This window comes from Periplaneta americana, chromosome 2 (genome assembly GCF_040183065.1).
Source record: "Periplaneta americana isolate PAMFEO1 chromosome 2, P.americana_PAMFEO1_priV1, whole genome shotgun sequence".
NCBI classification, from domain to species: domain Eukaryota; kingdom Metazoa; phylum Arthropoda; class Insecta; order Blattodea; family Blattidae; genus Periplaneta; species Periplaneta americana.
The window spans coordinates 32,827,979-32,855,467 of NC_091118.1; the positions used below are offsets into that span (position 1 = coordinate 32,827,979).

At 35.0% G+C, this 27,489-nt stretch overlaps 1 protein-coding gene across 9 annotated transcripts in view; it reads right to left on the minus strand.

The window, feature by feature from the left end:
* Nucleotides 1–3,854: 3,854 nt before the first annotated feature.
* Nucleotides 3,855–27,489, minus strand: part of Evi5 (ecotropic viral integration site 5) — a 349,793-nt gene continuing 326,158 nt past the window's right edge. For 8 of the 9 annotated variants that reach the window (XM_069814642.1, XM_069814634.1, XM_069814662.1 and 5 more), the window contains 8 exons: nt 26,211–26,447; nt 23,574–23,747; nt 21,682–21,843; nt 18,959–19,141; nt 17,744–17,890; nt 15,695–15,790; nt 15,514–15,612; nt 3,855–6,027 (listed from right to left, as the gene is read on the minus strand). In XM_069814642.1, coding sequence (XP_069670743.1) covers nt 5,815–6,027; nt 15,514–15,612; nt 15,695–15,790; nt 17,744–17,890; nt 18,959–19,141; nt 21,682–21,843; nt 23,574–23,747; nt 26,211–26,447 — 1,311 coding nt within the window. In that variant the 3' untranslated portion in view covers nt 3,855–5,814. Of the gene's footprint in view, nt 6,028–12,726; nt 12,774–15,513; nt 15,613–15,694; nt 15,791–17,743; nt 17,891–18,958; nt 19,142–21,681; nt 21,844–23,573; nt 23,748–26,210; nt 26,448–27,489 lie in introns of all 9 variants that reach the window. The other variant, XM_069814624.1, reaches the window with a different exon arrangement.

Sequence of the window (27,489 nt, forward strand, 5' to 3'; positions counted from 1 at the left end):
TATGTTAGTGTGATGTATTTCTTGTGTTCTTGTGTTTGTGTTGTGTTTTGCGTGTTTTTGTGTTTGTGTTTGTAAGTGTCTTACATATTAACACGAGTAAGTCCACTAGTTAATCAATTAATTATAAATCTCTTGTACAATTGAAAAGATGCCATATGCAAAGAGCTACAGAAATAGCAACCGTACATGACCAATTCAGGGAACATTAATTGTTGATGGGCTTATGCAATAATAATCACTTTGCCGAATTTACAGAAAGATTCTTCAGAAGTGTCAGGTCATCGAGATCAAAAGTTGGAAACTCTTTAAGGGCGATGGGAGATGTTCTGCATGCTTTCTTCACGTTAACATATCGATCATCCAGTTCAAAAGTGCGACAACTCAAAAATTGCCATTTTTTAGTTATTTCAATATTGAGACGCCATATTTACAACCAAAAAGAAAAAAAAAACTAAATAAACTGCTTTAGAAATAATTATAACTATGGACTTTACTAATTCACTATTAGTACATTTCGAAATGTATTAATAATGAACTGGAAGATTGTGATATACTCGTCCTGAATACTGACTCATTTCTAATTGTCGTGGTTATGAACCAGAAATCTGTTCCTTTCTAAGTGATTTATTTGAAACTTTCAACTGAAGATATCTCAAAACTTGTTTTTTTTTTGAGTTGTCGCACTTTTGAACTAGATGATCGATATAAGAATTTCAAAATTAAATATCTGCAATATGTTAAGCAAGGATCATGAAAATGTTACCACTTATTCATCAGCATTTTCTTAGTAAATGTGTTTAAAGTTTAAAATTTAGTGTAATTATGATATGCAAAATCACAGTAGAACACATATCGATTAACATAGGTGAACTTTTTTTAAAAAAAAACTTCGAATCATAACCTGTTTAAATTTGTTATTCTGTTTTTCTAAACCTTGCCATTGGAGGTAAAAGATTTTGCAAGTTATTCATATAATATAATTAATATATATATATATATATATATATATATATATATATATATATATATATATATATATATATATATATATAAATTTATGTAATCTAATTTAAATGATTTTTTTAGATGTATTTTCTTTATTTAAGTGAATAATCAAATTTAGCAAAAGAAAAAAAATCAGCCTTCTATTATTAAATAGTTTCTGAAGTTGGAAAATCACAAGTTACGAAAAAAAGACATAAAACAAAAACATGGCAATGGGTGTGGCAGCCAGGGTGCCACTTTTAAAACCTCATTTTCCAACTCTAAATATCCAAAATCAAGGGGGGGGGGGAAACAATATATATATATATATATATATATATATATATATATATATATATATATATATGTTAAGCAAATGTTTCTATATTTTTAAAGGAAAAATGAAAATTCTTCAATATATTTTTAGTCCTAAAACACTTCCCAGTGCCCTTAAATATACTTCATTAAAAAAAAGTACATGATACTAAAATCATAATGAAGGTTCTGAAACTTGTACACACCATCCAAGATTTGATTACTGACCGAAGAAATTCAAGTGTATGTTAATGTTATACTTTCTCTTACTACATTCACCATGCTCTGACGTAAGAGAAACTGTTAATATACTACACTAGTTTCCAGTTTTTTTGGTAAAGAAACTAGAGTCTAGACTGTAGGTGACAAAACATTGCTACTGGTTTAGCTGTTTCAGAGACTATAAGCAAGTTTAGTAGCAATGTCAGCTCCAAATAGAAATCAAAAGTTGGTAATGCTATGCAAGGAACAGAACTGGGATAATATCAAATATTCGGACATATACAAAAGACAAAGATGTTGAGTACATTAGCTACCAAAACATCACTTTTCCAATGATGATTTAATCATAAAGACAAGAAGCTCATGTACAGACATAACCAAATTATTAAAATAACAGTTACATTTTACTTGTAACTGCATTAAACTAGCGGAAGTATTATATAGTTATTATCTAAATAAAAAAAAAGTTTTAGATGTTTTGGTACTGGTACCACTTGTGAACTTCATTTTAACACACTGGTATCAAGGTTGCCAATCTTTTTTTGCAAGGGAAGATCAAGAAATCTTTAAAATTTTCAATTAGGCAATTGATATATTTTTACACAACGGATTGGCATAATTTTACATTATAATTATTATAACTGCACAATATGATAGTTTACAATATAAAGAAGGCATTTCATTAATAGAAATTCTAATGTCTGACATATATATGCGATTAAGTAAACATTCATGTCCATTTACATATAATTTAAAATTTAACACCCAATTTTCTAATCTACCAATTATTATCATGCTTGTCTACCAATTCATTAAAAAACCTCATGTCACTGACAGGCTAACAAATGAAAAATCATGCCCGTTTTAATTATAAATTACTTTGATACTAAACTTTTTTAATGTAAAAATATAAAATACTAACAGCCTTACCTTATAATAATGATTTTGCATGGTGTAAATAATGCGGAAGTCTAGAAAAATACGGGAGATCCTAAAAAAATAAGATAATGTTGGCAACTATGCATAAAAATAAGCATAAGTAATTGTAATGAGTTACTGTCATACCAGTTGGTCTTTACATATTACACTATTATTTGTTTGCTAAGATTCTTCATAAATATTTTGCAACGACTTGCAATCTATAAATACAGATATAGCCTAATGTTGCTGTTATTAATAATGTTCTATGTAGTAATTACGTTTAAGACAAACAGGTTTTCAGGCTATGCGGAAAAAGTGACATAACCACAATGGATTTCTTAATTAATTATGAGAATGAGCTTTGCTGTAATAGTTTGATTAATTAATGGTTATAACTCAAATTAATTCGAACTTCTTTGGGTGGACTGTGCCACCATCTTATGGACGACAAGAGATCAACTATGTAAAATCTATTTGTATAAACAAAAAAATTAAGTAAATGGTATTGTTTTAAGTGAGTTCTGAGCAATATTCAAACTGAAACATTAAAATTCACTAAATGAACATAGAACAATAATACCGAAAAACAAAATTATAAATATTTCGAGAACATAATGATAATATTAAATTGTAAAACGAATAAATTCATTTTCATTCATGTGACGTCATGAATGACTCAACGCCTCTCTTCCGACCAAGCATGATTTCATAGGATCGGAATTAACCATCTCACAACCAATCATTGTTCATGATGTGTTGTCTGTCGAGCATTTTTCAATCGCTATCCCGAATAAAACAATAGCAAAATTTCTGGTGTAATCTTAACGCAATGTAAGTATCTCATTAATATTAATATAAAATGAATAAAGCCAATAATTATATCTAAAGGATGATGCACAATATATCAATATCAAAAAGTTCAAGTTATGCAATATGTAGACTTATCTACTCAATAATGTGTTAAAAGTGTGTTTTACTCTAATAAAGCGCGCGAATTATCTTTTAAGGAGACCAGGGAGATGGCTCTCTCTCGAACAGCTGCTTTAAAACTTTGAAACACAGCATTATTAAATATTGGAAAACAAAAAAGATACAGAAATGAATTAATGCTAAATCCTCAACCTTAGCGAGTTCATAAAGTAACGGTAATGTTCATATCTCTAAATTGCAGAAAAGTGTTAACTTAAAAAAAATATGTTTATTATAATGTAATGACAATAAAATTGTATTAAATTATACACATTCATTTTCTAATAAAATTAAGTGCAGGATGGAATAAGTAATGTATGAACACTTAGGGAGGGGGAGAAGTTTTCTATAATGAAAGAGAAATCTTCATCTCCAACCACCCTAAAATCGCAATCTGCTTTAAAAATTTGGTTACGTCTGTACATCAAGTTTCAAAACCTCACACTCCGGAAAATCTCACCTCAGCAGCTAATCTTCCTAAATGAGGAAGAGAGCAATGGTAGAGTATTCAGATTGGATTGGGATTTCTCCATTACTGGTGAAAAAATATACATACTGTCTCCATGTGAAAAGTGAGAGAAGTTAAAATTATCCTATTTAGGATCATCACAAATAGCTAAATTGGGTCAGTCACGTGGATTTCGCCATTTGTGTTGACCCCAACAAGCTGATTCATTCATTCATTATGATTCTTTTTTTGTGACCTTTCACTACTCTTGCGTAACCTTCTGGGAAAAGGTCACATAGAAATAATCATAATGTACAGATATACATACATGCATGCATGCATACATACATACATATGTATATTCTCGATTATCTGAGAGGTTTTCTGGTTGCAACTTAGCTGGAAGGGGGGGAGGCGCAAAAAAACAATGTTTTGTTATTTTCTGCAAAGATTCCTTTCATTAACCTCCACATAAAAAATATTTTTATACAGCCATTCCTAAAAATAGACCTTTTAACGCTAGGCAAGTGTGTTAAATATTTACTATTGGCTATATGGTAGCATACAAAAAGTACTGGTACTTTTAACACGAGTGCAAAGAACATCTTTAACACTGACTTTCAACTGTTTTCACTGATTGTTAATTTATTTCCACCAGATGTGACATGGTAGCAATCACAACAGATCAATAAAGCAGTTCAAACAATGCCAGGTCTGCTTAAAAAAATGACTCTTTTCATTAAGAAACGTACCAGTATATAAATTAAATAGATTTCTTCAACTCCATTTTATTGAATTAGCCACAAGAAACAATTAAGAATTAAATGTAATTATAAAAAATTTCGATCTGCAGTCAAATGTTCTATCACTGAAATATACCAATGCCTGCTTTTAATGTGATAAAAATTTCCTATCACAATAAGGGAAATACAGCTGTAGAGAAGTTGGGAGAACTGTTTCTATACCAGCAAGGACGAATGACTGTCTAAAAATAGTGTACGACACATATGTTAAAACAGTTTTATTTTGTTCGTAGGTTCACAAAATTTTGTCATATTTGAGTAAAAGTTTCTTTCAAAACCGTTAATTTATTTTTTCTGCCCTTGTGTAGTAGAGATGTGTGAATGAATGTTGATAATAAACATGGTAAAATATCTGTGCTTCAGTGGCTAGTCATGATAATATCTTTGAAAAATATTGGAGAGCAAGAGGTCAAATGACTTTGTTGTCACACGCCTGGCATTAGAAAACAACAACATTAAATTATATGAAGAAAAGGTAGGGGACTGAAAATAATTTCGTAATACAGAATATTTCATTATACTGGCGTTCGTTATAATGAAATTTTACTGTATATTGTATTCTCCAGTAATGGAAAAAGTCCAACCCAAACTTCTTGCCAATAATGTTATTCTTATTTCTGGGATGTCATTCCTCTTCCACGTTAACACCACAGGAATATAAACTTACCATTAGCTTGTACACATGACCCACTGTAGAGTTGTGTGCTACAAGACTTGCGTCATTTGTTTCATAGCTGAACAGTTGAAGTCCTGTGTGCGCCTACATTCTGATATAGTAACTGAATACTGCATCATATAATACTGATGTCCACTTTTTTATGCCGGTCATTGGAAACTCTTCTAAAACTGCATTAATAAATTAATACAACATGTAATACAATCTCTTCCATTGGTGTCCAGATTTCACAAAATACACTATTTACATCTCACAAAATATACACAACACAGGAACACACGTGGCAGTCCCAGAATAAATTAAGACGTCCGTCAATAAACCTCGCACCGTTGCAACGGCTGGAGGAACGAGCACTCTCGCTCCATCTCTCTCACACTCTCTCTTACATAAACACTGCTACACATAAACTGTGGGACTTCAGGAACGGACAGAAAGCGGGAAAACAAACCAATGAAGGGGCTTCCCGACAACTTGTATCAGACTTCCAGGCTGGGGCTGGATGTTTCACCGTTGCGTCTAGCAGTGGGGCTGATCTCCGGACTCGAAGAGTCGCTGTTGAGCTGCAGCTGGAGGTCGGAGGTCTCGTCGTGTTCGCTCTCGGTGTCGACCGATGCCGAACGGGACGCCGGCACACGGGCCGTGGTGCAGCCACCCACCCACCTCTCCTTCCAACTCTCTAACCTCATGATCTGGAACACCACGCATTGTTGTCACTGCCATATCCTTGCTCTGGTGCTCGAAACATGCATCAGACAAGCAACTACTGGATGTGATGCCTTCCTGCATGCTTTTGCTTTGACCTGAGGAGTTGGCAGGCATTTGGGAGACACTATTCCAACCCTAAACATTCTCCTTCAGTACTCAGATACAGCAAACTCCCGATTATTTGTGTCTGAATTATATTGTTCGTGAAATTTCCAAGTGTGATTAATTAGATTTCTTTTTGTATTGAACTTATTTTCAAAGTATGAATGTTTTTATCCCATGCTAGATAGGCCTACACTGCTCCGTCGATTGTATTGTATCGTATTTATTAACATTCCATGGTATTCATACATGCTTACAGCTAGAATATGGAACAAGTCAAAAAACTTAATACTATTATAAAGTCTTAATTTATAGTCACAGTCTAGATGAAATATATACAGACGAGATTTACAATATAGTCTACTAGTACAACACAAAGTTTTAGTATCAATTTCATGAAGCGTTATTGAATGTCATGTCTACAGAATAGAAGGCGTGAGAAATTAGGTACCGGTACTTCTTTAATTTGGCCCTAAATAATCTTATGTTTTGAGTTTCATTTTTTATATCGATAGGGAGGCTATTAAACATTTTTACTGCCATATAACACACTCCTTTTTGATAGCACGATAGACTTGCCGATGGAGTATGAAAGTCATTTTTTTGACGTGTATTTATGCTATGAACTGTTGAATTAGTTACAAAGTTTTCACGATTACTTACATACGAGGAAGATTATTAATGAAAAGATATACTGACAAACCATGGGCATTATTTGTAGTTTTTTGAAAATAGTCCTACAAGACTCCCTAGATTTGGCACCTACTATTATTCTAATTACTCTTTTTTGTAATAGGAATATACTGTTAATATCTGTGGAATTTCCCCAGAATATTATTCCAAAACTCATTACCGAGTGAAAGTATGCAAAGTATATTGTTTTTAAGGTATTGATATGTACTATCTTTTGCATAGATCTAATAGGAAAACATGCTGAATTTAGTTTGGGGGTAATTTCTTGAATATGATTTTTCCAATTTAACACATTATCGATTTTTAAGCCAAGAAATTTGGTTGGAGAAAGCCAACCTACTTAGATATTACAAGTGGAACAAGTCCCCTGCAATTGGCAAGCATCATGTTTAAGTAGAGCATGAAAGTTAAGAAATATTATGGGCAGTAAAAAATCGATCTTACGGAAATGGGTATTTAAGAGTTGTTAATTCATTATAAAAAGTGAATCAGATACATTAATACAAATTAATTTTATTTCCTCGAATATATCTACGTATAAAATACAGTAATAAATAAATAAATATATAAATAAATAAATAAATAAATAAACAAATAAATGAGTAAATAAATAAATGAGTAAATAAATAAATGAATAAATAAATAAGTAATTAAGTAAGTAAGTGAATAAATAAATAAAATAAATATTACCTTAAACTCTCCAGCAATATGCTTAATATTTGCGCCGTTTTCAAGGCATTGAATAATATTTACTTTGTCAGAAATACTCAGATGTGAATGTGTTTGTGACATGATGCCTTACTGGTATACGAGAGCTTGGATTCTCGTCACAACAACCGACCACATTGTACTGTTTTGCTGCTTTCTTTAGACTCAAACGCATTTTACTAAATAGGTGGAGCAGTGTATTTGACTTTGCGTCATTTACCCAAGTCATCTACGAGCTTTAGTTCTCTTTGCCGTCCTAGGCTTTGCTCTTGATGCACCATAAAAGACGGACTACGTAGCACTGTAAGATAATTATAATTAATGGAGCAATGGTGAAATATTGGTAGAGGAAACGGGAATACCCCACAAAATCCCGCCACCAAGTACCATCTTTCTTCATAAATTCTACTTGAACCTGCAGGGATTCGAACCCAGGTTACCAGCACAGAAAGCCGATGCTATAGAAGTCTAGCTAATCCAAGCGTGATTTTTCAGTGAGTGAAGTGGAATTTGTGGTGGACAAAGAGGGTGCTTGGTGGTAAGTTTTCGCAGGTTACTCCCATTTCCCCTACTGACAGTCCATAATAGCTCCATTAATCATCTTTATCATATGGTGCAGAAAGGACTACAGCTTCGGCATGTTGTTCATAAATGAGGGCACTTGGGTGAATTTATTTATTTTATTGGGTTATTTTACGATGCTGCATCAACATGTAAGTTATTTAGCGTCTGAATGAAATGAAAGTGATAATGCCGGTAAAATGAGTCCGGGGTCCAGCACCGAAAGTTACCCAGCATTTGCTCGTATTGGGTTGAGGGAAAACCCCGGAAAAAACCTCAACCAGGTAACTTGTCCCGACCGGGATTCGAACCTGGGCCACCTGGTTTCGCGGCCAGACGCGCTGACTGTTACTCCACAGGTGTGAACACTTAGGTGAATGATGCAAAGTCGAGTACCTGTCACTGGGTGAAAGACATACTGTACATATTTTGTAAAAAATGTTGAACAGATATTTCCTGACGCCTCAAAAGAACTCTATGATACCTAAAAATTTAAGGCTATGTATAGATTAAGTAATGAAAGCTTGTGTTCTGATAATTTAAAACTAAGCAACATTATACATTTTTTTAACTCCCAAACTAAATTTAGGGTTAATTACCTGCTAACTTGAACTAATATTTACAAATAAAACAGTCTAAAACAAACTGAATGATTGAGGAACATGTGACTGCCAACTTGAATTGTATACAGTTTCTTTTTCTTGAAACCATTTCATGAAAACTTTGCATTGTGCAAATGTGGGGAAACTGTTATGATTCTTGTAAGACAGTTCCATGATATCAAATTGCACAGTCATTAAGAAGTAGTTTCGTACAAAAAGTCGCGTGTTACGTTAGTGTAAAAGCTGAGTTATTTCACAATTCATTCCTGTCAACAATTTTCATTTAAGAACACAACTGCAAATGCTATTTTGTCTGTTGTGCTTATGTTGACAGAAATGACAGAAAATATAAAGAATTATTTTATTATAGAAAAGAAAGTAGAAGTTATGTATAAATTGAGGCGTTCTCTGGAACAAGAACTTAACTGCAAAATTTGAATTTACTATACAGGGCATCAAACATTTCTAGAAGGCACAGTGTTTATTGGAGGAAAATATTTTTTGAGGAGGGAGAGTCAATATATGCAGGAAACAGAAAAACGAAGTAATGTACATTAAGCTATTATTCCAGGGAATGCATTAATTAACGCATTAATCAGCAGCAAAACTATCCAAAGATTATGAAACAGGTCTGCAAAGAGCCAGGAACGTTATCAAGCAGAATATAAATTATAAATTGAAACAGAAAAAATGGACGGTTATTTCATGAAAGCCAAACTGAAGTGAAATGTCATAATGCAGTGTGTTCTGTCTTTTAATTTACAGTATATATTTGAATAAAATTATATGTTTTCGATTAGTCATTTATTTTAGATTTCTAAATACCTTAATGATCGGGAGTTTGCTGTGTATAGGAAATTATTTCAATCGATTGAAGTATAAAGACATCACATCGTCTCACTCAACAGAAAAATCCTACCGATGACAATACCAATTTTGTTTTGCAACTTAAGAAAATTAAACTTATTGAGAGGCAGTTTCTAATGGGATCTGGCAGACTTAAGACACCTCTCTGCTCGAAACGTCAACTAAAAGCACATTAAGACTACATGCATTCGTGTTAGATCACTTAAATCTGCCAGGTGACTCATGCCACACTCAAGAGATCATGCAGCACTTGTGACAACTCGACAGGAGCATTTTGCGATACATTTTACTGTTGTGTGAAGCCTCCTACAGGAAAATCTGACATATACTTGGAGGAGAAATTGGTTAAATATTTTTATCATGAAATTAGCACCTAGGGTGTATGGAAGAAGAAACAGAATTTTAGTAGAGAACATCAATTCTCAAATGCAAATCTGGCTTTCAGGTAGTAGCTCCCTGTAAAGCAGGTTTGAATAATTTCAAGGAAAAATTGTTCTGGGATCTGGTATCGGTCCCCGGCCCCAGAACAATTTTTCCTTCAAATTATTCAAACCTTCTTTACAGGGAGCTACTACCTGAAAGCCAGATTTGCATAATATATTCGTTACTGGAGGTACGTTAACAGAAAGCCACACTATAAGTCACACAGTATTTGTGTGCACTCAAAGTTGGGTTCTGGAGTCTTTTCAGCCCATTTGTGTTGTGTGGATATAAGGGAAAAATTGTGACAGTGTCGTGTATAGTTCCTGGAGTAGCTCAGTTGGGAGAACATTTGTGTCCTAAGCGAAGGGTCCCAGGATCGATACCCAGCCTTGGAATAATTTTTCCTTGAAATTAATCAATTCTCAAATTTATTTTATGTGCATATGTTCTTATTCTTGTTTCCTGTTAATTGATAAGGTTGTCATCTATTTGTTCTAGTACCTGAGGATGCTATTTTGTACAGTTACCAGGAGAAACAAATGTTTAATCCAAGACAATACACTGGCTTCATGTATAGTGTACGACAAAGAATGAAGCTGTAGTAATAGTAATATACAGGGTGATTCACGAAGATTGTGCCATTCTGATTTCTGACATCATTGTGATGAAAGAAGTTCATGTAAATATATGTCTCATTTTTTAAACTGAATGAATTACACCCTCCTGAATGTTAAACATAAACGTGGAAATTATAAAGGTTTAAGCATTTAAATTATTCACGAGAATGGTACTGGGTGTATTATAAATTCAGTAACAGAACATTCACATTATTACTCACCTGATAAATCTATATTGAACCCGGTTTTCAAAGACCCCATCTTCTGCAGAAATACATGAAATAGCCTGAGTGTGAACTGCACACACTGTATTCCCAAACTTACGTTGTTCGGATGCTAGATAGATATGTTGTACCAGTGTTGCAATATCTCTAACCCTGACCCTCTTGTCACGAGACTTTGTGTCGCTGTTATCAGCTGTACTGTAACACACACAGGTCCAGACGTCCAGAGAAAAAGAGAGAGAAGTTCACAAGAGATGCGTGTTGCGGAAGAAAGAACCGTGATTTTATCCAAAACTATCAAAATCGGACACATGTATATATGAACTTTATTCTTCACAATGATGTGAAATATCAGATCCTAGAGTATGGCACATTTTCTTGAATCACTCTGTGTATGGCTTAAACAATAAAATACATAAGCTATGCTCTCTACATAGATTCGACTCGAGAATGTAACTAATTGTTTTAATAATGAAAATTAGGTTAGAAATGGGAAATGATTGTAATGTTTATTATTATATATATTGCCAAATATCTCTTAAATTTGGGTGGAGGTGCATCATTAGCCTGTAAACATTTAGTGAAATTCATTTTTTCTTATATCTCAGCTACTATAAAAGCTAAATGAACAAACCTTTTCATGCTTAATATAATACATCACACTTTATAAAACATTATTCAGAATATTAATATAGCTAATAATTACCTGTAAGAATAACATCAAATTTGCATAATTTTTTGTACAACTGTAGAGCATTTACATAATAAAATATACAATTAATTTAATATCTGCATGATTCTTTTACTGGAATGTTTTAAAGACCTACCTCAACAACATAGTCTAGGATCTTTTACTTATTCCTTCAAGAAATATATTTTTTTTTCTTAATCATTACCTTCAATATACATTTTCTAAAATGTTTTATTAAGAAAAAAATATTTCCTGAAGGAATAGGTAAGAAATCTTAGACTATGTTGTTGATGTAGGTCTTTAGAATATTTCTGTAAAAGAATCGTGGAGATATTCAATTAATTGTAAATTTTATTGTGTAAACGCATTACAGTTGTAAAAATAATTATGCAAATTTGATATTATTTTTACAGGTAATTATTAGCCATTGAATAGTGTTTTATAAAGTGTAATGTATGTATCTAAAGTATAAAAAGTTTTGTTCATTTAGCTTTCATAGTAGCTGAGCTATAAAAAACGAATTTCAATAAATGTTTGCAGGCCAATATGGTGTACCTTCCCCTTTAAAGTGATTTATTAACAATTAAAGTATTGAAATACAATTGCCATTATGCAGCAAATAACATCTACCATTCCTTTCTGGTAATGGATATTCAGTTTGTACAAGGTGAAAGGTGTTCTTTTAAGGGACGAAATCTTAGCATAATATGTCTTCTACCATTTTATTTCTTTGCTCTTAGTTTTCCCAGAAATAATTATTTTGCATGAATTCATGTTTAAACACATATAGAAATACACATTTTATATACATTTTTATATTAGTGTTCTCAGTTTCAAAAAATGTGTTTTTATGTCGACAAACATTAATATAACTAACTGACCAATCAGGACACTTCAGTAGGTATATAATAACATTAATAACTTTTGCTTCTATGAAATATTCATGGTTTTCTTAAGTGTTCTATGCATGAACTGCAGGACTGTTTTCAATTATTTCACTGTTGATGAAACTGTTTCTATTTTAATGAGAAAACTGACTCCTGCTAATTCAACAAAATCAACCGATGTTCTCAGAATTTTACTACCAGTGCTCTCTTTTCCTTCTGGTTGCCACAATCAAGCAAGAGGTGTGTGCCCCGTGATGTCGAGTGTGTCACAAGTGCACAAGCAAGTAAGCATGTGTTCCAGCACTTACTCCAGCCACTTCCACGGCTCAACGTCCGGACTCGTGGGCGTGGGGAACTAAACACAGGGCCATGTTAGTACACGCGGTGGCAGCACTAAGCTTCTGTGAAGCCTAGTCGGCCAAGCAAACAGGAAGAAGGACAGGGGCATCTGGCTGCAGGCCGGAAGTCCCCGTCCAGAGGTGCACACAAAGAGAGTGCTCGCTCCCACCCACAACAACCAGCCTTCATTGCTACGCCTACCCAACACGTGCTTAACTACCAGATACTCTTCAAAATGACAGTGTGAACACAGGACTCTACGAACAATTTGTTTGAACAGAGTTGACAGATTTAAGACGCGATTATTTTATTGGGGAGGAGAGTAGTTCTCAGATATTTCAACATATGTTAAAAAATGAAGTGGAAAAAGTTTGAAAAACAAATCTGTATGTGAAAAGGTTTGAAAGCAAATCTCTATGTGGGAGAAAGATGTGCTTGACCGTGTCACGTAAAGTTTCACTAATAACTTTACTATGCTGCATATCTTTACAGATAAATACATGGGGGTGCGATCATACAAGTGGAATACTAAGAGAACAAGGAGAATATAACGAGGGATACAAAGGGAACAAGGGGAATACAAAGGGAACAGGAAGAGTACAACGAGAACAAGGTGAATACAAGGAGAACAAGGGGAAGACAAGGAGAACAAGGGGAAGACAACGAAACAAGGTGAAGACAACAGGAGCAAGGGGAATACATGGAGAACAAGGGAAGACAAGGAAAACAAGGGGAAGACAACGAAAACAAGGTGAATACAAGGAGAACAAGGGGAAGATAACGAAAACAAGGGGAAGACAACGAAACAAGGTGAAGACAACAGGAGCAAGGGGAATACAAGGAGAACAAGGGGAAGACAAGGAGAACAAGGGGAAGACAACGAAAAAAGGTGAATACAAGGAGAACAAGGGGAAGATAACGAAAACAAGGGGAAGACAACGAAACAAGGTGAAGACAACAGGAGCAAGGGGAATACAAGGAGAACAAGGGGAAGACGAGAACAAGGTGAAGACAACAGGAGAAAGGTGAATACAAGGAGAACAAGGGGAAGACAAGGAGAACAAGGGGAAGACAAGGAGAACAAGGGGAAGACAACGAAAACAAGGGGAAGACAACGAGAACAAGGTGAAGACAACAGGAGCAAGGAGAATACAAGGAGAAAAGGGGGAAGACGAGAACAAGGTGAATACAAGGAGAACAAGGGAAAGACAACGAGAACAAGGGGAAGACAAGGAGAACAAGGGGAAGACAAGGAGAACAAGGGGAAGACAAGGAGAACAAGGGGAAGACAAGGAGAACAAGGGGAAGACAAAGAGAACAAGGGGGAGACAAGGAGAACAAGGGGAAGACAAGGAGAACAAGGGGAAGACAAGGAGAACAAAGGCAAGACAAAGAGAAGAATGAGAATATATTGAAAAGAAGAGGAATATAAGAAGAATAGGGGAAGACAAGGTGAAAAAAGGGAATACAATAAGAATAAGGGGAATAAGGCGAAGATGAGAAGACAAGGAGATCAAGGAGAACAAGGAGAAGATAAGAAGAATAAGGGGAAAACAAAAGGAAAACCACGAGAACACAGGAGAATACATGAATAACAAAGGAAGTATGAGGACAACAACGGGAATACAAAGAGTGCAAGGAAAAAAAGTGTAAATACAAGGAGAACAAGAGGAATACAACTAGAACAAGGAAAGGAGGGTTGCATTTTTATGCGACTCAATTCCCAAGTTACACACCTGCCATTCCTACTGAGGAGATAGACATAGTTCTATATATATATATGAATTACATCACCAGAGAAGGTGGAAAAAAGCAACCGTGTGCACTGGATCGATTACCAAGTGCTGTTCTTCAGGACTAGATGCAACAGACAGGCTCTCCTTCACTCAGCTTCCCTGATGATGGTGTCAATACATAGCTCCAAAATGTCGAATGTTTCTGCATTTATGACATAGTACAAAAAAAATCCAGTATCACAGATTTGGCTGACTGTAATGACTCCAACGAGTAGGAATCCCTTCTCATCTCATTTTTTGATCACCTGAAGACGAATATAGAGCCAATTTTGGATATGCTGTGATTTCCTTTTTCAATGCCAGTAACAGAGGAAATCAAATAATGTTCCCCAGTTTTAGACAATTCGCCATTGCTTTCTCCCTCATTTAGATCAAGTGCCATTTTGAATTTATTGTTCACATCTGTCAAACTGTTAACAAGAAATATACGATAGTATAAACACATATCAGTTCTAGTAAAATATCTTTCATTGTTTTGTTCAACAATTCTATCCATATAGGAGATTTGTTTTCCAATGTAGCAATGTCGGCTGATTCAAAAGTAGTCACAAGAAACATATTAATTCCATTAGCAAATTTTTTCATACATATTAAGTCACAAATTAAATCAATTCATTTCCCAAAAACAATACAAACCAAAATTTTCTGTTACCTACACAGACAGTTTACACAATATCAGTCCACTGGACCAGCCAACAATGTGTTGTGGATTGAAACAGAAGAAGATATTTACAATATGAGGCATGGTCAAGCCCAACAGCCACCCAGGATGTGTTATTACGGGGGGCTGAAGAGCGGACCACGTGAGAGAGACAAGAACAGAAACTGAGTGAAATCTGTCATCAGTAGAGCTGCACCAGGGTATATACAATTGTGCTACGTCACAAGCAGAGAGTGCGCAGCAGAATAAAGCATTTGGGCCAGATTGGGGAACACAGCGACTACACTAGTGCCACACACCTCGGCCTTTAGGTCTGCCACCTTGTCCTGCAGCTCCCGCACCTTCTCGCTGTCGTCCAGATTGCTTCGTAGCTCTCCTTCCGTCACCATTTCCTCGTTCTATGAAAAGAAATGTCAAGGTGAGGACGCAAAGCTTATTAAAGTGATTTGCGGTCTCATCGGATTGTGCTGCGTGCCTTACCTTCAGTTCCAGTAACGAGATCTTCTGTTTCAGCTCTGCCACGTACTGGGAATGTTCAGCATCTCTGATCCTGGCCATCATCAGCTTCTCCTTCATCTATGAATAAATACATAAATAAATAATTATCATGATGATGCGATGCTGCGAAAATCTCACACCATGTTGGAAACTGTGAAAGTCTTACATCACATCACCATCATCATCCTTCAAGAATGTCAGAAACATTAGATACGGTAGTCTATTTTGGCAAAAAAAAAAATAACTTTATACGTAAACATTTGAGAGAAATTTCTGTTCTTTTCCCTCTGAGCCAGCAGTGGCAGGCGATGACAATTGAAGGCTACACGGGAAAAACGAACAATGTCACAATGCTGTTAAGGGTGATGTCATTATCTAATTCATTGTATTACTACAAACTTCAGTGTTATTTTTACCAAAAGTGGTAAAGGAGAATTAAAACCACGGATACATTCATCATTTCCTTCATTTCAAGTAGAAACACCAATAAATTTAGCAGTAATATATCGAAATAGATCAATATATCAACCTCAATGGAAATGTGACATTGTTCGTTTTTCCCGTGTACCCTTCAATTTAGTTGTAGTGACGATAACAACAACAACGGTAATAACAATAACAATAATAATAATAATCAATCATTCTTCTCAATGTATCCACCTGTTTGCTGATAACATAAAGTCCACTGTAGTCTGTTCAGTTGTTGTTTTTCACGAGAAATGAGGGGTATTTTGATCGGTGTTCATTATACATGCCTGTTGCTAGTAGCCAGAGTTGGGATGTAGTCAATATATATTGCAACTGGTACTGATGATTTTAATTATCTTCTTTTGTAGTTTATGGATGGACAGTAAAGAAGAATGTGTTCCAGAACTTCATTATGATTATTACACCACAGACAAGTAGGATTATCAGAAATGTGAAATCAGTGTAGGTACAATTGAGTGACAATGTGATCTGTTCTGACTCTTGTTAAAAATGTTTGAACATGTCTGGGCAAGTTTTTGTACATTTCCAGGTCATTTGGTTTCTTTTGTATAGACTGTAAAATTTTTACTTTGTCAGAAGAGAACCAATTGTTGATCCATAGGTTTGTAAAATGAGACTTTACTGAAGCAAAAGCACTGGATAGAGATATCACTTGAAGGAGTCTTGGTTGCAAATATGTTGCCTGTTTTGTAATATTATCGACTTTCTCATTTCCAGGTATACCACAATGACTAGGCATCCATTGAAATGTTATTTCCTTTTGGAGGTCTTTTAGTTTACTTAGTTGTTTCTGAATTGGAATAATTCTATGTGCGTATAGGTTTGGTACATATTTAATTATATTAAATATAGCCCCCTTGGAGTCGGTAAGTATGCAAATAGATTTTTCAGAAATTTGAGTAACACACTGAAGAGCAGCATCAATAGCTAGCAATTCAGTGTCAAGACTGGAGGAGGATGAACATGGTATGAAGTAACTTTCTTGATATTTTGGAATATAATACCCTGCTCCTGATGTCCCATTATTAGGATTTAGAGATCCATCTGTATAAATAAATAAATAATTATCATGATGATGCGATGCTGCGAAAACCTCACACCATGAAAACTGTGAAAGTCTTACATCTCATCACCATCATCATCCTTCAAGAATGTCAGAAACATTAGATACGGTAGTCTATTTTGGCAAAAAAAAAAAAAAAAAAAAAAAAAACTTCATATGTAAATGTTTGAGAGAAATTTCTATTCTTCTTTTCCCTCTGAGCCAGCAGTGGCAACTGATGACAATTTAGTGGTAGTGATGATAATGACAACAACAACGGTAATAACAATAACAATAAAGTAATAATAATAATAGTAGTAGTAGTAGTAGTATAGTGAGGGTCACGTAAGAACAGTTTCTAAACAGCAAATTTTGCCGACTTGTCAGTATTGCCAACTGTTACCAGATATCACACAATGTCTATCAATAAGAAAATAAATTCAAATGATATATTAAACATAGAAACTTGAATGTGCAAAATGAGGAGCAGAAAACACTACCTTGGACTCGAGATCTGTGTACCGGTGACTTTCCTCGCGCAGTTTGGTGATATGATCTCGCTCTCTGTTGGCAGCCTGCTCCAGCTCCTCACGGAGGTTCTTGTTCTCCTCGTCTTGCCGACGTAGTTGGTTCGTGCTCACTTGTACCTGCAAGCACACAGGCACAAGATTCATAACTTTATCTGTGCAAGTTTACGTATATTTAAAATTATTTAAATTGTCAGATTATAAAATTAATGCAATAAAAGAGCATTGTTTGCATATTGGACTGCCATTATACAAGGAGCACACTCAATTGAGTGGCTTGGTGGCCGGGATTCCACAGTATATGCACTGTTGGGCGAAGAATCTACGTGAAGATTAATTTTTGGTCCTATAGAATTGATCTGTTATGGTAACAATTGTATAATGGCAGTTCACTTAATATACTGTATCAACATATATGTCGAACATGGAGTAAGGCCACAAAGGGAAAAACACTATAAAGAAGGAGGATTCGATCCAGTGCTGTGGATTGAATTTCGTCGTAGCTTAGTGGTTAGAGCACTTGGTATGTAGAACCAAGGACCCGGGTTCGATCACCAGTGCCGGAGCAAATTTTTCTCCTCTAATAATAATTATTACCATAACAGATAAATTCTGTAGGATCAAAAATTAATCTTCACGTAGATTCATAAGTAACACTCATGAGGCAACTAGGCCAGGAGGTAATGGGGTAGGGTGGCCATTTCCTTTCCCCCTCCAAGGCATACATCGCCGATTAGCTACATATTGGCGTAATATGGAGAGATTTCAGGAAAAATCGCAATAGGTTCTTGACATATTTGCACAAAATCACGTGTAGAAGTTCAGTTCTTTAAGAAAATCTGACGCTGTTTGATAGACTGACTCAACAGGCATGGAAGTAGTGATCTTCAGTGGCACGCGCATGTATGTTTAATGATACAATAAATACATGTGCAGTTCGGAAATATATTGATTGCGCCTTGTATCAAATAAAATACACTGGTAAAGAAAGTGCACATTGCATTTTATCACTTTAATTCGAATATAGAGGTTTCAAGCACACATTGAGATTGCCTTACATTGTCGTCTATCTTTATGAATGCTGTTCCTGAAAAGACTACAGTGGACTATAGTGGACTTCATGTTGTCAGCAAACAGCTGGATACATTAAGGAGATAGATTTATCAAAGCTGTAAGCTTGCTTCTGACCTGTGTCTCGAGCTCCATGACTTTGAGTCGCAATTCCTTCAGCTCCGTGAGGACCTCCATCTCCCTGATTCTCGTGGTCATCAGCTCTTCTTCCAGCCTCTGAGTCTCGTTTCCACGACTCTCCCAGAAGAGCAACTTCTTAGGAGTGCTGTCAGGAGGGGGTGTGGCCTCCACACGATGCTCCTGCAAACATGCATCCATGCCCAGTGTAGCACAATGTCAACAGTATTACTGTGCATCAGCAGGAGAAAATCCAAGACATTATGCAAAATGAATGAGGTACCTACAATGTGACGTCATACAATTGTTCTACAATAATTTCCACCGTTACTTGTAATAAAGTATTGTAAGCAATATGATGTAATCTCACAATTCAATTTATTGGACCATATACAAGTAATAGACTTCATCACATATGATATATTTGAAAAACACAAATATAAATAATAATAACAATAATAATAATAATAATAATAATAATAATAATAATAATAATAATAATAATAATAATAATAAATGAATTTAATTAATGATGCAAACAATTTTCTGTTAATTTCAAAGCGATTGTTTCAATAACAATAAAAAAATGTTATCTTCATCTTACGATGTTTGGATGACGTATATACGTCTGTTGATGTGACATATTAATGAATTAAATACTATTATAGTCACTATAATAGTATTTAATTCAAAAAAAATGTTATTTTATTATTTTTAAGTTTCTTTTGAGTGCGAAATATGTGCGAAATTGCTTGTTTTTTTATACGAAATATTCACCGAAATCAGAGTAAAATAATCAACAGTAATCCCACTACACTAAACGCCAGGTTATGAACCGACTAAACAGGAAGTAGTTGGCAGGGCGAGAGGAAAGTGCGGGTTAGAGGGGTAGCCTGTGCAGCGATGACACGTTGAGTATGGCGGCGTGGAGGGGGAAGGAGAACGGAGCTTTTCATTGGACCTCACGTGAAAATGTCGCCTGCTAACAAAAATCTGGCAACGGAATCACGGAGATAGTGTAGCCAAACTTCCCAGTCCATTTGTGGTACCACGTGCATTATGAGTCGCATTTCGTACCAGCGTCATTAGCTCGTGCTTTCTTAAAAACAGTAATTTTAATTACTAATATTGTTGATAGTGTTATCGAGAACTTTAGACAGTAGTTATTTTAAACATGTCGGTGACAAACGCTGAACATGCTTTGAATCTCGCGCCACTATGTGGCAACAGAGCTCAGAAAGTGAGCAACAGAACGTTGCTTCCGGTTTAGTCGGTTCATAACCTGGCTTTTAGTATAGAGGTTTTGATTTATCAAAACTCGAATGGGATTTAATTGACTATTACACGATTAGAGGAAAGTATATAAAGATTAGAAGAAACAAAGTACTCCAATACAATAAAATATTAATTGACTTACGAAAATACAAATGTCTTCAAATGTATTATTGTACCATCTCAACATTACACTAGATGGCAGTAGTGTGTTATGATTAGATGTTTTCTTGTTATCAGTTGTGCCAACTATCGAATCTTCATTGAACTCTGTGAACGGTTACTAATCAAGAAGGCTTTGTTGATTCAGTTTCATTTTTATTAAAACATTTGCATTCCACTTCAATCATCCGGATCCCAGTAATCAACGTCACTTGACAGATGATTTTCAATAAATCTTAGTATTAAACAATCTCTGATACATGACTATCCATAATATCATATTATAGCAGAAGCTATAACAAACATAACCTAAATAATATAAACGAGTGTTAGAAAAGTTTTAATTAGGGATGATGAAATAAACAAGAAATGTTTTAATTAACGATGATGAAATAAAAAATAAACATGAATAATTTTAAAAGAAACAATTATTGAAAGTACAATTTTGAAATTTGGATGTTTTAGTGATTGGTGGTTCAGTTGATGTTATATTGGACATGTGTGTAAAAGAAGTGAACTCATGAATGTACATTGTGTATCCCTCAACTTATTCAGGATTTCCGAATGGTGCTCTTCATTGATTTGTAAATAGGGTTTCAGGGAAGATGCATAGCTATGACCAGTGATCTTTATTAATTCTTGTTCTTGAATGCCAATGCGAGTCATATCTGAAATTGCTGTGCATCGACTGGAGTGGTTTGTAATTTTCTGTTTTTTTTTTGACATCCAGACCAGTGCAGTTTGAAATGTTGGCAAACAAAGAAACAAATGCTAGGGTAGTGATAAAAATAAACAAATGCTAGGGACGCGATAAAATTAAACAAATGCTAGGGACGCGATAAAATTGTGAGATAAGCAGTCATGATTGGTTGAAAGACGTACTGTTTTATTGGTCAAAAGTAGTGTGACGTAGTAAAAGTGTAATAGTCACAATAAAATCACATCCCTAAGTATACTGTATTTTGAAAAATACATTTATCTCCATTTCTATGATGAAAATGTATTATTCACACACTGTCTTTATCAAATGGAAAGACTCAAAACCAACTTGGCATGAGCACCATGACAAAGAAATTAGTTCATTAGCCAATATACATATTCCAAATAGGAATTTACCGTAACAAAGAATAAGAAATGACAGAAGATCATCTCCAAACCTGTAAAGCTCTATCTGTTGGATTCATAATAGAAAGATACTACTAATGGCTTCACTGCCAAATGCCAAGCATCCGTCGACAACAACTTTATTGTACAGATCAAGTGGTGACTGTGTAAGGCTGGCACTTTACCTGCAGATGACGCTGCCACTGCTGGCTCAACTCTCCTACTCGTTGTCTCAAGTCTTTAAGTGAGAGGTTTGCTTCAGCCTCGCGTAGTTTCACTGCTATCAGCTCTTCCTGGAGGTGAGCTACAGAGTTGTCTGGCGTTGACTCTCGCAGAGTTTTCTTGTCCTGAAACATAAAAATATCACAGCTTACAACAGTGAATTCCCAAATCTTAACATATCAATATTACGCTCACAGCAACAAGAAGGTTGGTGGTTTTGATTTCAATTTTAATTAAAAGTCATCTTTAGGGTTACCATAATTATGCACTAAAATGTGTAAAATATGTATGTAGTTAAACAGGGATATATGCATTAACAGCTGAGAAAATATGTACTTCTGAAACCTCCCGAAAATGACGAATTAATGAAAAACGGAATTATGTTCTTTGTCATTCATTATTATTATTTTTGTCATTGAAGCTCAACTGATTGTTGCCAACCTAATAGTACATCAAAACTTAAAAATAGTACTAACAAATATTAAATATGTTTGTGCGAGATCATGCATATTTGCTTGTTTTCCGCACAGAACCAATACGCGGTAAGTGTGAAATACCACATTCAGTATTCCCAAAGTAACACACGTAACAATTTCTCTCTTCTTACCGCTTAAGCGCGACATTCATTTTACTGCTTTAGGCTTTTAACATATTATTTTTAGAGACGTTTAACATAGTAATAATTATAAATTGGAAACTTACCACTGCAATTTCACCTAAATTGCAATGTTAATTATTGTTTTTAAATATTTGCAAAAATTAAGTAAAGTCTACTACTCCACGAAACTTATTGCATTCCTGATACAAGTAACATTAAGGAAGCCGTGAAAAATCAACAAGATTCCAGATGCGGATGTTATTACTGCAATATGTTATATAAATAATATTGTTAAAATATTAAAATGAAAAATAAATCATTACATAACCTTACCGTTTGTTTTAAGTTCGCATTTATAGACTGGGGGAAAAAAAAGGACAGACGTATATCACGGCCTGCTGGAGTATAGGAAACACAGAAAACATTTTATAGCAACAATATTGAAGAAAGATATTTTGGTTTTCCGAAGTTGCCGTCATTAAACAGAAACCAACATGGAGATTTCATTGCAACTAATTAGAAATTCGTCTTTCAGGTATGTAATAAACGATCTTCGCACAACATAATGTACGATACACGAGCGGTATATTTGTTTTCATGTTCTCGGAAATTAAAAAAGCTCAACTACGTTTCGCTTTTTCAATCTTTTCCTCGAACATGAAAACGTGAACATACCGCTCTTGTAATGTATATTACTATTAATTATTATATTATTATTTATTACTTAGTACTAAATTAATAATAAATAATTAATATTTTTAACACATTTTTCTGTGAAAATCACAATGTGTTCAATTAACATTACAAATTTTTCCACTGTTGCTGCCTACCTAAAAATTAGGGCTCGGAAGTTGATGACCTAAAAATCACATAAAAATGGCCTATAAAATTACCTTAAATTTCTGAAAATACGACATTAAAATAAAAAAAGACCATGATTATAACTGTAAGATATTAAAAATACATTGTCACCAAAGTCAGTCACTAACTGTTGCAAAAGAACTTCGTGTGTTTTGTTTTTCTTTCGGCTGTGAGATACAATATGCTGACAGCGGACACTGCAGCTGTTCTGTTGCGTTGAATGAGGGGAAGCACGTAACACATGTGAACAGGATCAAGGTAATGCAATCATAAGGAAAATTCTTGTAAGACGCAATCGAATTGCCTAGGCAATCTGCAGTAGATTCTCGAATATACAGGGTAGTAGTTTTATGGATGACATAAGTGCTTATAAGTAAATAAAGATTATAGAACTACCTCCTCGAGTTCCTGTATTCTTGCTCGCAGGTCTCGTATCAGAGCATCATTCTCGGCTTCCCGCAGACGAACTTTGACCAGCTCCCCTTGCAGGCACTCAATGAGCTCTTCTTTCTGACTCAGCAGCTCCTGTTTCATGCTTATCTCTTCCAGAGACGACTGCCTTGAAGTGTGCTGCAATTAACAATTGGAAATATTTCAGTCAGATATCTACGATTTGAGACTTTCACAGTATGCGAAGTGTTCTTTCACATAGCACCTTATATCAGTTTGTCTTGTTACAGAATAGAGAAATACAAAAAGGATCAAGGATATAATTTATATGTTACAAATTGAAGTGTGTTTTAATGGATAAAACGTTATTTGTCTATAGTATTATTTGCAACATAAACTCTTCATTGACCTAGAAAAGGCATTTGATAGAGTAGATTGGAATCCGATCCTGAAGGAAACTGCTGTGGATTGAAAAGGGAGGAGGCTGTTCAGTGATCATGAAATGAGTCAAAAGCAGGATAGGAGGAGAAACGTCATAAGGAAATGAAATAGGGGGGAAGAGTTCGACAAGAATGCCCTTTATTACCTACCCTGTTCAATATCTACTTGGAGGATTTAGTAAAGAACTGTTTTCAGAACATGGGAAGAGTGATAGTAGGAGGAAGAAGGATAAAGTTCATAAGATTTGCTGATGATATGACGTTGTTAGCAGAAGAAGAGACGATACTAAGGGATATACTACTGGAGTTAAATGACCACTGTGTGCAGTATGGGATGAAGATAAAAGAAGACCATTGTCATAGGGATAAAAAAATAAAGAAGGTAAACGTGCGAATTCTAAATGAGATAGTAAAGGAAGTGGACAGCTTTAAATACTTGGAATGTACTATAAGCAGTAACATGAGCTGCTGCCAGGAAGTCAAAAAGAGGATAGCAATGGCAAAGGAAGCTTTAACTATGAATGAAAATGAATATTGAATAGCATCGAATAACGTCATTCTACTACTAATTCTGTCTAATGTAGTTGAGGAGTTCGACAGGATGTCCTTTATTATCTAGCCTGTTCAACATCTATATACTTGGAGGATTTAATGAAGAACTGTTTTCAGAACATGGGAAGAGTGATAGTAGGAGGAAGAAGGATAAAGTGCATAAGATTTGCTGATGATATGGCGTTGTTACAGAAGAAGAGACGATACTAAGGGGTATGCTACTGGAGTTAAATGACCACTGTGTGTAGTATGAAATGAAGTTAAATGCAAACAAGACGAAGACCATGGCCATAAGAAGAAAAAATAAAGAAGGTAAATGTGTGAATTCTAAATGAGGCAGTAAAGCAAGTGGACAGCTTCAAATACTTGGGGTGTACTATAAGCAGTAACATGAGCTGCTGCCAGGAAGTTGTTGTTTTCTAATGCCAGGCGTTTGACAATAAAGTCATTTGACCTCTTGCACTCCAATATTTTTCAAAGATATGATCATGGCCAGCCACTGAAGCACAGATTCTGAGGTGTTCCGAATCCATTTCTTGTTTTGAGTTGCACAATGGGCAGTTAGGGGACTGATATATTCCAATTCTATGCAGGTGTTTGGCCAAACAATCATGGCCTGTTGCCAATCTAAATGCAGCTACAGACGATTTTCGTGGTAAATCGGGAATTAACTGTGGATTTTGATGGAGAGAGTTCCATATTTTCCCTTGAGATTGTGTTATCAAATTTTGTTTGTTGAAGTCTAAGTATGTAGATTTAATAAATCTTTTCACAGAGTAATACGTAGATTTAGTAACAGGTCTGTAAGTAGCAGTGCTGCCCTTCTTTGCTAAAGCATCCACATTCTCGTTTCCCAGGATTCCACAATGGAATGGTATCCATTGGAATACAATTCTTTTATTGAGTGATATTAATTGAGAGAGCATTTTAGTTATTTCTGCTGTTTGAGATGAAGGTGTGTGTTTAGAGACTATTGCTAGAATAGCTGCTTTGGAGTCTGACAATATAACTGCATTCTTAAATTTATTGATGTGGCATAGAAGATTCCTGAGACTTTCACTGATTTCAATGATTTCTCCATCAAAACTTGTTGTTCCATACCCAAGAGATCTATAAAGTGAGAAGAGACAGCACGTAACACCTGCACCTGCACCTTGTTCTCTGGAGATCAAGGATCCGTCGGTGTATAAATGGCCAATTTTGTGGAGGGTACCTAATATTAATTGTCTCTAAAGACAATTGTTTTAGTATTTCAGTGTTTACTTCTGATTTCAGTATTTCTTCTGTTAAATTTAGATTATATTCTATGTTTAATAGAGTTAAAGGGTTTGGTTTAATTTGTAAGTTTTATTTTAAATTCGGGATATTGATTTTCTGTTTTAATTCTTGAACAATGGATATGAAACTTTTTTGAGTTTTCAATCTACAGAGAGGACTGTATGAATGCCAATTGTTTCCTGGTAAACAACTAAACATCTTACAATGAAATGCTGGTGGTATAACATCAGCCAAGAAGGCTGCCAGAAAGTTAAAAGGAGGATAGCAATGGCAAAGGAAGCTTTAACTATGAATGAAAATGAATATCGAATAGCATCGAATAATGTCACTCTGCTACTAATTCTGCCTAGTGTAGGATGTCATTAAAGCTCACCGTTTCCTCCATTAGCAGCGAGAGGTTCCGTATTTCCTCATGGGCTATTTCCAGCTGATGTGACGTCTCCAGATGCGTGTGTCGCAAAGCTGCCAATTCGCGCTGCACTACGAAGGTAGTCTCTTCTTCCTCAGCTCGGGACACCTGTCCTCGAACCAATCGGTCGGCCAGCTCACTAGACTCTGCCTCCAGGAGTTCCACCCTCTGACGAAGCAGTCTGTTCTCTGTTCGAAGTCGCTGAACATGGCAACATGACATTTCAGACAACATACAACATAGTGGTCAAGTTATTAGTACATCTTTCTTAATTACACAACTTTTAACGCTACATCACTTCGGAATATGTATTACAGTACAACCAGTGGCGGCTCGTGATAAAATATTATGTGTGTTCACAATTTTGTTTTCCAAAATCGAAGAGAATTTGAAATCGTACGTTTTTAGCCTAATATGAAATGTCATGATTCCAATGTTTCACTGTCGAAAAAACCGTATATAAATTCAAAACAACAGATAATAATAATAATAATAATAATAATAATAATAATAATAATAATAATAATAATGAAACCTAATCTTTTTATTTCCAATTTTTCCTGGAAAGCCAGTTTACCCAGTTCTTTACTCTTCAAAATTACTTGAAAGGAGTTCATTGTTTATGTCTGTTAAAAATTAATACATAAAACAATTTACAAAAGCGTGTGTTCAGTAATATACTCTACATTGATTCACAACACACTGATACACTATGCCCTATACCAGTACTGCAATCCCATTCGCATAGACTGATTACTATAAATACATGCCAGTAAATATTATTCTGAAATAATACATACCACCATACAGATATTTAAATTCATATCACCATCACATTCAGCCGACACTGAAGTATAGCAATTCACAAATTACACTCTCGTAGCAGCACTGTACACACATAAACATAAAGTAAACGTTCTGACAGTGAGATGCTGACATCTGCTGGCTAAAATACAGACTTATTAAATTTTCTCGAGATATAGCACGTAAACGATACGCATTGGAGCACCTGACATCTGTAGAATACATTCACTGTTCACTTTATGCTTTGTGCTCTTGACAAGTCATAAGCGGCCAGCGAAAGACAATTTTCTCCCGCGCATGCGTGAAATTTCTGTAATCTTCTTGAAAAGAGCACGGCTTGTACGTGAACGGATGTTGCCAAGTTTACATAAGAAGTTTATGCAAGATGCGGGAAGTTTAAAATACTCGATCCTGATATTATACATCCCCACTACGCCAA